The sequence below is a fragment of the Balaenoptera ricei genome, chromosome 11 (assembly GCF_028023285.1).
Source record: "Balaenoptera ricei isolate mBalRic1 chromosome 11, mBalRic1.hap2, whole genome shotgun sequence".
Lineage (NCBI taxonomy): Eukaryota > Metazoa > Chordata > Mammalia > Artiodactyla > Balaenopteridae > Balaenoptera > Balaenoptera ricei.
The window spans coordinates 85,487,651-85,500,728 of record NC_082649.1 but is presented as its reverse complement, the minus strand read 5'-3'; the positions used below and the strand labels follow the sequence as shown (position 1 = coordinate 85,500,728).

At 39.1% G+C, this 13,078-nt stretch overlaps 1 protein-coding gene across 2 annotated transcripts in view; it reads left to right on the top strand.

Moving 5' to 3' along the window:
• Positions 1-12,398, top strand: part of EOGT (EGF domain specific O-linked N-acetylglucosamine transferase) — a 30,069-nt gene extending 17,671 nt beyond the window's left edge. For both annotated transcript variants that reach the window (XM_059937703.1, XM_059937704.1), the window contains exons 10-17: positions 2,971-3,063; positions 3,414-3,485; positions 3,632-3,718; positions 4,217-4,285; positions 6,508-6,569; positions 8,880-8,999; positions 11,184-11,286; positions 11,866-12,398. In XM_059937703.1, coding sequence (XP_059793686.1) covers positions 2,971-3,063; positions 3,414-3,485; positions 3,632-3,718; positions 4,217-4,285; positions 6,508-6,569; positions 8,880-8,999; positions 11,184-11,286; positions 11,866-12,012 — 753 coding nt within the window. In that variant the 3' untranslated portion in view covers positions 12,013-12,398. The remainder of the gene's footprint in view (positions 1-2,970; positions 3,064-3,413; positions 3,486-3,631; positions 3,719-4,216; positions 4,286-6,507; positions 6,570-8,879; positions 9,000-11,183; positions 11,287-11,865) is intronic.
• The last annotated feature ends 680 nt before the right edge of the window (positions 12,399-13,078 follow it).

Here is a 13,078-nt window from a genome sequence, read left to right as displayed (position 1 = left end):
AGCTCAGCAGTCTGGCTGCCCTTCAGGCGCGGGGCTTCCTCGGTGGGATCGGGCAGGGCCTCCAACCTCGAGCCATATGCAACGAGGGACACTCCTGCGGATGCATTTCTGGGCACAGCAGGGTTGCACACAAGGAACAGTAGTATAGCTTTATTATTGCCATTTTTAATTACGCAAGTAAGACCAGGTTATAATGAGTTCAAACAACACAGAAGTATGTAAAGTTAAAAAAAAAATTCTCCTTTGTCTTCTCCAATTCCATTTCCCTTGAAGGTAACTGCGGTTAACATGTGTGAGAGTCCCTTGGGAGACTTTATTTCTTTTTTTTATCATTATTTTTAAACTCTCTAGGAGTTAAGCCAGCATCTTATTTATTTATTTATTTTTGGCTGTGTTGGGTCTTCGTTTCTGTGCGAGGGCTTTCTCTAGTTGCGGCAAGCGGGGGCCACTCTTCATCGCGGTGCGCGGGCCTCTCACTGTCGTGGCCTCTCTTGTTGTGAAGCACAGGCTCCAGTCGCGCAGGCTCAGTAGTTGTGGCTCACGGGCCCAGTTGCTCCGCGGCATGTGGGATCCTCCCAGACCAGGGCGCGAACCCCCTGCATTGGCAGGCAGACTCTCAACCACTGCGCCACCAGGGAAGCCCCCTGGGAGACTTTATTTTAATAAGTGTAAATATATCCTTTTACAACATTTAGGTAAGGATTTATATAAGGATATATATATTATGTAAAATTTGTATAAGGATATGTTTGTATCCTTATAGAAAATAAAATATGTTCTCTTATATTGCTAACTTAATATTATATGATGGGCATCTTTCCAAGTCAGCACATTTAGGATTATCATTTCTTTAGTGGTTGCATGCTATTCCATTTGCTGGATGTCATGGATGTTTGGTGGAAGCCTTAATGTGTGTATTTACCTCTGTCCCCACCCTGATCACATTTAATTTGTTTCCGGTTCTTTGCTCTTTACGGAAACGCTGTCCTGAACATCCTTTTCACATACATATGTCTTTACATAGTCATCCTAGCATTTCTGCAGGGCAGATTCCTATAACTGGAATTTCTAAGTCATAGGTTGTTCAAGTTTGAGATATACACAAGAGGAAATTTTATGTCATCTTTCAGAATATCCAGATATTCTTCATCATAAGACTGGAAAATCCCACCTTCCCCTGTGGCAGATAATTTGAATTTCAGGGACTTCTAGAGAAGAAGCTTCTAGAGGTGGTTATTACTGAATACTACATGATTTCTCTGAAAAGGGACCAGTCAGGATTACTTTATTTTATTATTAAATTTTCCTTTCAAAGGTATCTTATTTTATCCCAAGTATTTTTTCTCAGGAAACTGTCTGGAATCACTTCTTTTAATTGCCCTTTATTTATTATTGAACCAAAACAGGGACATTCAATTTTTGATGGTGTTGAGAAGGACCTTTATTAGAACAGCACTGGAGAAACATCGAAGGAAAGAATTTTTATTTTTTATCACCACATCTAACAGTTCTCAATAACTTTGAAATAACTCTAATATGTGCAACATAAAATTTTCAAAATCTGAAAAAAAAGAATGCTGTAAAGATAAAAAGACATGAACATAATGAACGTCATGTATAACTAACTGTAGACCTTGAATGTAACCCTACAATACGTATTTCTTACTTCTTTTGGCTGAATTTTTCCATCTAAGTTCTACCATTTCAAAATAAATTGACCTCCTTCCTTCAGCTGATGGAGCATGTAATTAATTTCTACTTTTCAAAAATGAAATGCATTTGGTAAACATACCATAAAAAACTGGTTCTCATCGAAAGGCTACTGCCATATAGAGGTTACAAGCATGGAGTCTGGAACCAAAGAGACTGGATTTAATCCCAGCCCTGTAAATGCAGCAGTTCTACAGTTGAGGCAAATTACTTAAACTTTGTCTCAGTTTCCTCATCTGTAAAATGGGGATAATGGTATTCCCTTGCTCATTAAGTTAGTGGGGTGGTTTAATGTGTTAATAATGTCAAGTTCTTAAAACAGTACCTGAGATGAAGGAAGTATGCAAGATACTATTAATATTATTATTATTGGGACTTCCCTGGTTAAGAATCCGCCTGCCAATGCAGGGGACACAGGTTCGAGCCTTGGTCTGGGAAGATCCCACATGCCGTGGAGCTACTAAGCCCCTGCACCACAACTACTGAGCCTGTGCTCTAGAGCCCGTGAGCCACAACTACTGAGCCGGTGTGCCACAACTACTGAAGCCCACGTGCCTAGAGCCCATGATCTGCAACAAGAGAAGCCACCGGAATGAGAAGCCTGCGCACTGCAACGAAGAGTAGCCCCCGCTCGCTGCAACTAGAGAAAGCCCATGTGCAGCAACAAAAACCCAACGCAGCCAATAAATAAATAAATAAATAAAATTTAAAAGTATATTATTATTATTATTATTACTCATTAATGTCAATGGGGAATTATGTTACTCATTAATCAATAGGGACATCATTTCCTAGAGTTACATTCATTATGTTTTTAATGTTAAAACTTTCAAGGCATTTTCTTGCTCTCAGATTTCTTTCCAAAAGTGTATTCTGTCTGCTCTGATGGGTTTTGCTCCCTGAGCATATCACAGTGTGTACAAAAGGTGGTGTACGTATGTGTTGTGTGTATCTGTGATTTGGATAGAAAATTCACGGGGAAAAAAACCCCACGATGACTGCAATTTTAAGGACATGAGAATAAAACGGACTAGGATGGAAAACTAAGATTATAATTGTGGTGATTATTTCTGATGATATTACATCAGATTAGGGACTTGCTCAGGCCCAAGATGAAAATCCATTTTTTTTCTATGGATCTTATGAGCTTATTTCGGATTGCTGGTTCTTAATACTAAGAAACTAATTGAGGTATTTTCTCACATTTTTGAAAAGCCACGTTTAGCCAAATTCCCTAACTTATTTTGTTTCCATTTTCAGAGCTCCTACGGATATGGTGACCTGTTCTCCGATACATGGAAAGCATTTACTGATTATGATGTTATACATTTGAAAACTTATGATTCCAAAAGGGTACTGGAAACTTTACTGAAATGTCTGTAAATAACTGTCATTACAGATGACTCACTCATCAAATAAATATTTAATCTGAGTTTCTATGAGCTATTACCATTGATTTCTAACTCAGTTTTTTTTGTAATAACTAGAATCATCATGGTTATTAACCATGTAGCTTTTAAAACCTTTTGCTCATAGCTTTTCCAAGAATATGAATTTCACTTGAGTGAAATAATTGGCTATGCAAAATATTTTGATGCAAAATAGAGATTAATTAATTTTTTTTTTCTGTAATCATTAGTGCTGTTTTGGTGTGAAGGGTGCAAACTGTGTTCTCTTACCTTTTAAAATATCTTCATTCTTAGGTATGTTTTAAAGAAGCTATTTTTTCCTTACTCCCCCGGATGAGATACGGACTATTCTATAATACCCCTCTGGTAAGCATGTCATCTGCGGTTAACATTCCTATTCAGAGAATGTATTCTTGATGGATTTTAAGATAACACTTACATATAACTTGAGAACATCTTAAATAGTAATGCAGATATTATTCATTGTAATAGGAAATATTTTTTTATTTTAGATATCTGGCTGTCAAAATACCGGATTATTCCGGGCATTTTCCCAGCATGTACTACACAGACTGAACATCACACAAGAGGGTCCCAAGGTAATGACTACATTATGGGTTCTGAGGTGGGCTTGACTTTTCACCCCGAATAAAAATCAATATCAGCTTTGCAGAAAAAGGAGATCATCAGCAGACAGTGTTTTCTGACCTGGAGTGATTTGAAATCAGATGTTAACAACCGAGGAAATTTCAATAAACTAAGAGATAGTGGAAGAATGTTGTTTTTTTCTCTTTATCTTTTCCCTATATCTCTCCATCCTTCCCCAAACCCCTACCCAGCGCACATAAACTCTGCCCCCAAATCCACCCAACCAAGCAAAAAGAAGTAGCGTAATGAATGGGTTTTGCCTTCTGTGGCTAAAGTGGATGCATTTTTATCCCCTGAGAGAACTGTGAAGAAATCAGGCCAAAAAAAAAAAAAAATGTTTCATAAAGGTATCCTTATTGAGTTTCGTCTCTCGGTGAAAATCACATTTTAAGTTCAGTTGTTCATTTATCTGTCCAGGCACACACAGCATTATTTTACCTTTTCCACAGGATGGAAAAATTCGAGTCACCATTCTCGCACGGAGCACAGAATACCGGAAAATACTCAACCAAAATGAGGTTAGTTTTTGGGATGCATTTTTAATAGCGTCATATTGAATTTCACTTCCTATGACTGATGTGCTTTATTTTTTTCACATCATACTAAATGCTGTGATTTGAAATTATTAGCTTTTAGAAAAGTCTGATGGCTGTGCCCAGTTTATTTATTGGATTTCTACTGGAAGTCATCAAACCATCCATTGCTGAATGAGCTTTGCCTTACTGTAGACGTTCATCTGCACCACCTCAGTGTGGAAGCAGAGACAAAACTGCCTGAGTCCTGCCTTTGCTGCCATGGCTTGCCAAACTTTTTGTCTCTGGGCAAAGTAGCAGCAAAACGATGGGAGAGTATCTTTGGGGACATGGCTGATAGACTGTGGCAGGACTGTGGCAGCCACTAGCAGATTAAGTTGGAAAAGTCTCCATCCTTTTCATGGGTGTCTTAGAAATTGTTCACCTCTTAGCCTCCCTGACTCATTTCACCAACATCAATTCATAAATTATACTTAATCTCAAGGAGATCACCATGGAAGCCGCCCTACAACAGCATGACTGGACAATGTCCTTGCAATAGTAAGGTTTACTCGAATGTGGATGGCCTCTAGAAGCTGGAAAAGGCAAGGATTCTCCCCTAGAGACTCCAGAAGGGGTGCAGCCCTGCCTACACCTTGATTTCATCCCAGTGAGGCTTCTGTCTCTTTGTGTAGGACTTTTATCCTACAGAACCATAAGAGGATAAATTGTGTTGTTTCAAGATGATAAGTTTGTAGTAATTTGTCACAGCAGCAAATAGAAAATGAAGACACAGAGAGATGAAACTGACTTATTTATTTGTAAATCACTCTGGCTTCAAGAGTAGGAGTGGGGAGATTGATTAAGAGCTGTTGCCCCGATAAGAGTTTAGATGAAGTGGGTGACAGTAGGGATGACAAAATGAGTGGTTTCAGGATATATCTTGGAGATAAAGCCTATGATACTTATTGTGGGAATGTACAGTTGTAGCCTCAGGTACGGCCAGGAGAGGTAGTGAGAATCAAGCGTGAACTCCTGGGCTTTTAACTGAAGCAGTTCAGTGGACTTGAGATGGGAGGGAAATTGGGGGCAGGTTTTGATGGGTAAAATGTTTCCCACGGATTAATTTGGATGCCTAGCAGGCTGATCCAAATTATGTGATTAGCATCTGTTCTTGAGATGCATATGGATTATGGAGGCCATGAACGTATGGTGTAACGAGGCATTGATTGTGAGCCGTGGGGATGGAAGAAGTGAACAGTGTAAGTATGTGTGTTCTAAACACCTGGAAATAAAAACATCAAGTAATGCAATGTTGGGGTAGGCAGGTGAGAAGCCTCATTAGCAGGCAGATCCATAGTATGTATTGATAGAGGTAACAGGTATTGGCTGCAATTATGTACCAAGTATATTGCAACGTGTTCCCCATACCTGTACTGCAACTTTCCCAGCAAACCGAAAATATAGGTATTTTATTATTATTCTCTATTCTGGGCAAGGACACTGAGGCTTATAGGTTAAAAAAACAAGCCCGAGGTCACCCAGCTAATGAGCAGAGAAGAAAGCACCTTTCTCTTTTCCTTGACTCGTGAATAGATAGCAAAACCCAGATGCTCTCATTAAATGATGGTTCACGCAATCCTGCCCTACTTCAAGTTTAGAATCGTGAGGGACATAGTGAACCATGATGATGCATTTGATGATCGATTAATCGTGCTTAGTTGTTTTCTCTTCGCTAAAAGTATAGTTGTTTTCCTGCGTAGAGATGCTGAAAATGTTTTTCTGCCCGGAATTTAGTGTTTTCGGTGGATGAGGTTCCAAAGCACTAGGGGTTTGTCTGAAATGAGATAATGGGTAGGAAGAAAATTCTGGAACCAAGTAGGTACCCAACGAATATATGTTGAAAGTTGAGGGACTAACTATTGGAATAACAGTAGCTAACACTTCATGTGCGTCTATGTCAAGCCCTTTGCTCTTACGAATTGTCACCCCGCAGCCTCATAGCAACTCAGAGCAGTGCAATTTTAGGGAGGTAGCGTATCCTCCCTAAAATGCAGGCGTGGAGCCTGCACTTGAAGTCAGTTAAGGGTTAAACACAATAGACATGAAGGATATTTAACGCTTGAAAAATATTTTATATGAAAAATAAAAATTTGGGGACTCCAAGGTAAGTAAAACAGAAGAGAAGGAAGGAAAAGAAATTCTAAAGGTTTCTCTTATTTTCCCAGCTTGTAAATGCACTGAAAACGGTATCTACATTTGAGGTCCAGATTGTCGATTATAAGTATAAGTAAGTAATAACCCACTCTTGGGCAGACACTGTCGTCTTTGGCTTTGATGAGTTAATGGGGGAGAGGAAGGACTTTGCGAATGGGAGTTGTTGGCGCATGTAGACCTGGAAGGGACAAACGGACGCCATCGGTGAATGAAATGGGCAGGTGAGGACCCCGGGTGTAGGGGGCGGAAGCTCTTCAGCTGTGAGGGGCCTCATGTTGCCGCACCATCCCTTTTTTTAAAGAGAAGTGATGAATCCTGATTTTCATTTGAAATTTCTGAATTTCTAAAAGACGGCAACTAATTCTGAATTTTAAAGAAATGTTGTAGGCTTCATTTGCCTGCTAGCTGCTGGGTTTCAACTTCTGACCTACAATTATGGGAATAATTAAGGGAATAATTTGAGGTTCATCAAATAATATGAGGTTTCTAAAAATCTTTTCAAATATTTACATTTCTTTTAAAATTCTGATACAAGTAAACAGCTTGGAAAGACAGAATCTGCCTATCATTTACTGTCTAGGTAACCCGTGTTGACATGAAAACAATAATACTGTAAAGATAATTCATGTTCTTGGTAGAAAAGGTCAAGCAGTATAGAAAAGTTCCAAAGGAAAGTGAAAACTTTTCTCTCCCTCCTTTGCCCACCCACAATCATAGTCTTGTTTTCGAAACATTTTTTCTGTGTAAGAAAAAAAAAGTATACATATACCAGCATAGGGTGCCTGACGCAGCTAGGTTTAAGCTTATTGATAAGTGTGGGAGTTTCGCACCTCATTCATTATACATTTGTTCATTTATACAACACATCTTTATCAGGTACCTACCATGGGCCGGTCACCAGGCTTCGCAGTAGGAATGCAGTTATGGAGGAAGCATGGCTCTTGTCTTGAGGACCTCAGACACTGAATATGAATAAACAGCAGTTGCAAGAACAGCTGTCATTTATTGAGACTTACTCTCATGCTTCCCTAGCTCTGTCTCATCTCCCTCTTCTTGTGAGGTTGGCGAAGCTGTTCCTATTGGACAGGTGACACTTCGCCACGGTGACTCCCCTCATTGCCACCTGAGGAAAAATGTGGAGGTAGAAGAGGGCCCGGGGTCAGGATGAAAGAACTGGGGGTGGGGGCACCTCTGAGGCTCTGTCGCTGACTGGCTTTGAAGAATACGTAGGGGTTTCCCAGGTGAAGGAAGAGTGACAGTAAATTCAGACCTTGCCAATCTGAGGGACACAGTCGTAACCTAACGGCGTCGAGGTTTGTGAGTCCTGATCTTCGGGCCTTTCCCAGAAATAATAACTCCACGGATATATTCCCCCAGATGAATGCCCCTCCTTGCCTCGGTATCGGTTGGCATTCCTGGGGAAACTGAGGCACATGTACCTCGTGTGAGACACACTTGGTGCCTTTGTCTCCCTTCCCTTGTGCAGGGTGTGGGGTTTCTGTTCTGCTGGGAGAGGAAGCTCTTTAAAGAGGTGAAGCTGATTAAGAGGAAATTTGCTTTCCCTTCTTAGATGCCAGCGGATCTATTTATTTTTCTTCACTTTGAGTGGGTGGGACTGGGAGATCAGATTCCATTAGGTTTATTCAGAGTGTTAGCCTCTGTCCAGCATTTCTTCCCAGCCTCACTGACTTTCGGTTCAGAGTTTGCACATCTTTTAGTGTCTTGAATTCAAAGACTACTTTTACAGTCCCAAGGTGCATAAAATTGTGGATTTATCCCTCCTAAATCCACAAAGACAGGAAAATGCCCTCATGGCATCCAAGGCAATCTTAGGAGTACCCAGATGGCAATAGAATGACTCAAATCACACAAGGAAGAATTTATTTTATCTTTTAAAAATTCCTATATGATTTTAAGGAAATAGTTTTCAATTTGGTGTGAATATATCATAGCATCACTTTAATGCTTGCTAATTTCATTTTTCATAAAGCGGGAGCAAGCCTCAGGCTCAGAGCTTTGCCTTGCAATGTTATCTACCTAGATTGGAATAATGCTTTTTAGTTTCATTGTATCTATTTTTACAGTTTTGTTCATGTCATGAGTTACTGGTTTTCCATTTAAGGCAGATATAAAAGTTTTCTTCTAAAATAAGAAAATGTAAGTTTAAAAAAAAGTGAGCTTAACTTAGAGAAAATGTTATTAAGTAATTAAGTTGTTAATTTCTGGAGTAGATTTGAAATTGGCAAAAAGATATCATGGCAGAATGTGCTTTAAATTGGGAAAGATACTTGTGTAAATGCTGTTACCATGAATCATGAGCTTACTCAGCTTAATACTTTCCCTCTCCTCCCCTTTTTTCTTTTGTTGTTCTTTATGTTCACAGGGAACTTGGGTTTTTAGATCAGCTAAGGATCACACATAACACGGACATATTTATTGGAATGCATGGAGCTGGTCTTACCCATTTACTTTTCCTTCCAGACTGGGCTGCTGTGTTCGAACTGTAAGTGTTTGGGGACAGTTTTACATTGAGGCAGCTGATAATGCTTTTTCTGCCAGCTGAGGCTTTCATTCAGAGCATCAAAAGGCTTAATATTTAATCACTACAAAGAAGTCACATCATGTAGGCATCTAAAAAGAAAAAAGGACCTAAAACTAAAAATGTGAAGTCTGCAGCCTGCCATTGCCCTTAGCAAGCAAATATCTATTTCCTTCCCCATCTCAGCAGGATTCGGGAGATGTGAATCTACGGTTTCCTTCCTCTGAGTGCATTTCTGTGTTCCTGTCAAACTGAAAGCATCTCCCTGCAATCAGTGTGATTATTGTGTTAAAAGAGAGCCTGTGTGTTGCCCACCCGTGTTCATAGCCACATTTTTCCATTAGCCAAGAGGTGGAGGCAACTCAGTTGTCCATTGACTGTTGAATGGATAAACAAAATGTGATACACACACATCCAATAGAGTATTATTCAGCCTTAAAAAATAAAGAAATCCTATCCCATGCTATATGACAGGGATGAACCTTGAGGACATTATGTTAAGTGAAATAAGTTACTGTCAAAAGCACAAATACCATATGATTTCACTTATATGAGGTACGTAGAGTAGTCAGATTCATAGAGACAGAAAGTATAGAAGAGCGATTGCCAGGAACTGGGGGGAGAGGTGAACGGGGACTTAGTGTTTAATGGGGACAGAGTTTCACTTTTGCAAAATGAAAGCATTCTGGAGATTGTGTTACATAACAATAAGGTATACTTACCTCTGAACTGTACACTTACAAATGGTTAAGATGGTAAATTTTATGTCATGTGTTTTCTACCACAATTAAAAAAAAAGAGAGATAGAGAGTTTGAGTACCTGTATGCCTGGTGAAGAACACAGCTCCAAAACATAAGCCCACCTCTTTGCCAAGTGCTCGCTGATTCCATACACAGGGAGACTGAGGCCTCAAGGGGAAAGTAATTTTCCCAGAGTGTTCCTTTAACTCGGTGCTTGGTTATGGAGGAATGGACTTCTCTCCTTTAATAATTCTACTCTGGATACCAATAGTGATTACTGTTACCTGATTTCCCCTCCTTGCATCGAAATATTTTGATTTTATGGTCGCATTTTAAAAATGACTTGACTTGGCATTTAAATGAGAGACTAATTAGAAAAAAGTTGTCATGAACTTCCGACACCCTGAAAAACATTTAAAAATATATATATGTTAGAGAAATAGCCAGATAATTGTAGATTCTATTTTAATTCTTCCATTTCTTCCAGAGAGGAAGGGAGGGAAGAAAGGAAGGAAGGAGGGAAGGAAAGAAATGTCATTGAGAAATCTCAGGCCTTGGAGGTCAACAGACCTGGGATCAATTTCTGCTTTGGAGGATATGTTACCTACCCCAAGGCCACGTTCATATGTACAAAGATGGGGGTATTAGGAGTTAATATCAAGTTCACAGTCCTATTGATAAAGGTCCTCTCCATTCTTTAATCCTATTCTGCTTTTGGAAAGTTAAGATAATTTAGTTATGGGAATATTTTAAAAATAATCTCTCCCACTCTTTTGTGTGTGTGTGTTTATATAAATACTTTTATTGGGACATAATTTACACACCATACAACTCACTCATTTAAATCGTATAATTCAATGGTTTTAATGTATTGACAGAATTGTGCAACCACCACCATAATTTTATAAAATTTTCATTACGCCCCCAAAGAACCTCAGTACTCTTCAGCAGTTACTCTCACTCCATCCTCCTCCCAGCCCCTGGAAACCACTAATCTACTTTCTGTCTCTGTAGATTTGTCTATTAAGGACGTTTCATATAAGTGGAATCATACAATATGTGGGCTTTTCTGACTGGCTTCTTTCACTTAGCATCATGTTTTCAAGGTTCATCCATGTTGTAGCATGGATCAGTACTCATTCCTTTTTATTGTCAATAATTATTCCTTGTATGGATATACCACATTTTATTTATCCATTCATCAGTTGGTAGACATTCAGGTCATTTGCACCTTTCGGCTATTGTGAACGCTGCTGCTATGAACACGAATCTCTCTCACTCTTGTTTACCGTTTATAAAACCTTTTGTAAGAACATATTTGGGAGGTGAATTTTTTCCCTAGAGAATTGCGAATTGGCCAGCAATCCCAGGCAAAAGCCCCATGTGTGGACGCCCTTGTGTCCTTAGATACAACTGTGGAGATGAACGCTGTTACTTGGACCTGGCCAGGCTGAGAGGCGTCTACTACATCACTTGGCGAAGGCAGAGCAAAGTCTTTCCTCAAGATAAGGTAAAGTTCAAGGACAAAACTCATCCTGTTTTCTTTTTAATTGGTTTAAAGTGTCTAGTTAATGTGACAAACTATCTTTGAACTTCAATCCAAAGATAAAACGGTTCTCTGGAATCGTGAGTTGTTGTGCTTTATATTTGCAAACTGGGGGAAAGGAGAAATTAATTACTCTCTCTCTTTATATGGAAAAGAGAACTTCATGAAATTTGGGCCTAGAGAGATCTATTAAATTATTTAGAGACGGGATCAGGAAACTACAGACCAGTGGGCTAAATCTGGCCCTCCAGTTGTTTTTATAAATAAAGTTTTATCGGGACATGGTCCTGCTCCTCTGTTTACGTGTTGTCTATGGCTACTTGAGCACTTCATTGGCAGGGTTGAATAATTGTGGTGGAGACTCTGTGGTCCATGGAGCTGAAAATACATGTTATCTGGCCTGTTACTGAAAAAATTTACCAACCTGTGATGTAGAGCATAAACTAAAATAGTTCCTTTGGCCAAAGTAAAATAATTTTCTTCTTGTTCAGAAAACCACATCCTCAACACCTTACAAATTTGTCTTTTGCTTTGTTTTTGCAGGGCCACCACCCAACTCTGGGGGAACATCCGAAGTTTACCAACTACTCTTTTGATGTAGAAGAATTTATGTACCTCGTCCTTCAGGCTGCAGACCACGTATTGCAACACCCGAAGTGGCCATTCAAGAAAAAACATGATGAGCTATAAATGTGTTGAGTCTTTTTGCCAAAAGGGAGTGTTTAAACGGTCCTCCACCCAGACTCACCTCACAGTTAAATAGGTAAAACAGCCTGTTATCTCCTAGCCCCAAAGTACCTTTTTTTAATACCAAAACATGCCTTCAGGGTATTACTTACGTGTTTTATAGTCTTTAACTGTTTCATGTGATTGTTGTGTCATTGCTATTTATCAAGATACTCTTTTTGCACTGAAAACTTTACTTTTTATAGTTCAGAAATTGGGCCTGGGCTCACTGGCGTAATTGAGCCTTTTTCTTAGGGATACCAAAGTTTGCAACTTTCTTAGCTTTAGAATTTGTAAATGTTTTTATAGAATACCATGAGCTGGTCATTCAAGAGGCTTCCAACTTGTTAATGATATATTTGAGCAAATTCACAACTCATTTATTTGCCATGATTTGTTCACAGCACTGTTTGTAGTAGGAAAGGAAAACATGCAAACACACACAGAGTTGTGGTTCTCAGTACCAAGCTATAGGCCCGTGTTACAGATTAAACAGTATTATAAACAGATCTGTTTAACTGTATCAGAGTCTAAACTAACTCCTGCTGAATTCTCTGTTGTATCTTTTTAGTCAACGCCAGGTTATATTCATCAAGAACCTGAATTAACCATGCTGTTGCATTAAGTTCATATTCACATTTCATATGCAAATCATGTTTTCCTCACATGTAACAACCACATATGATAAAAACAAATGAGGATGTCCTTTAGGACTGTTTTGTGTACCTTCTAGCTGGTTTCCACTGGTTCCTTCTTAGCCGTGGAGAGCATTTATAAATCAAATAGTGGTTTTGTTGCGCACCTGCTTGTAAGTGCATATACCTGTGTGTATGCGTCTACCTCTTTTAGCATGGAAGTATTCCAATCTTTGATTTTGCAGACTTTAAATTAGCCACAAGAGGAGATTTTTTTCCCTATGAAAAAGTTAAAGACACATACACGAAAAAGGTAAAGACATGCATGAATTATCCAATTCAAAATGAATAAGAAGCCATAAGAAAGTGCCATTGATTAAACAGCATATCTGAAA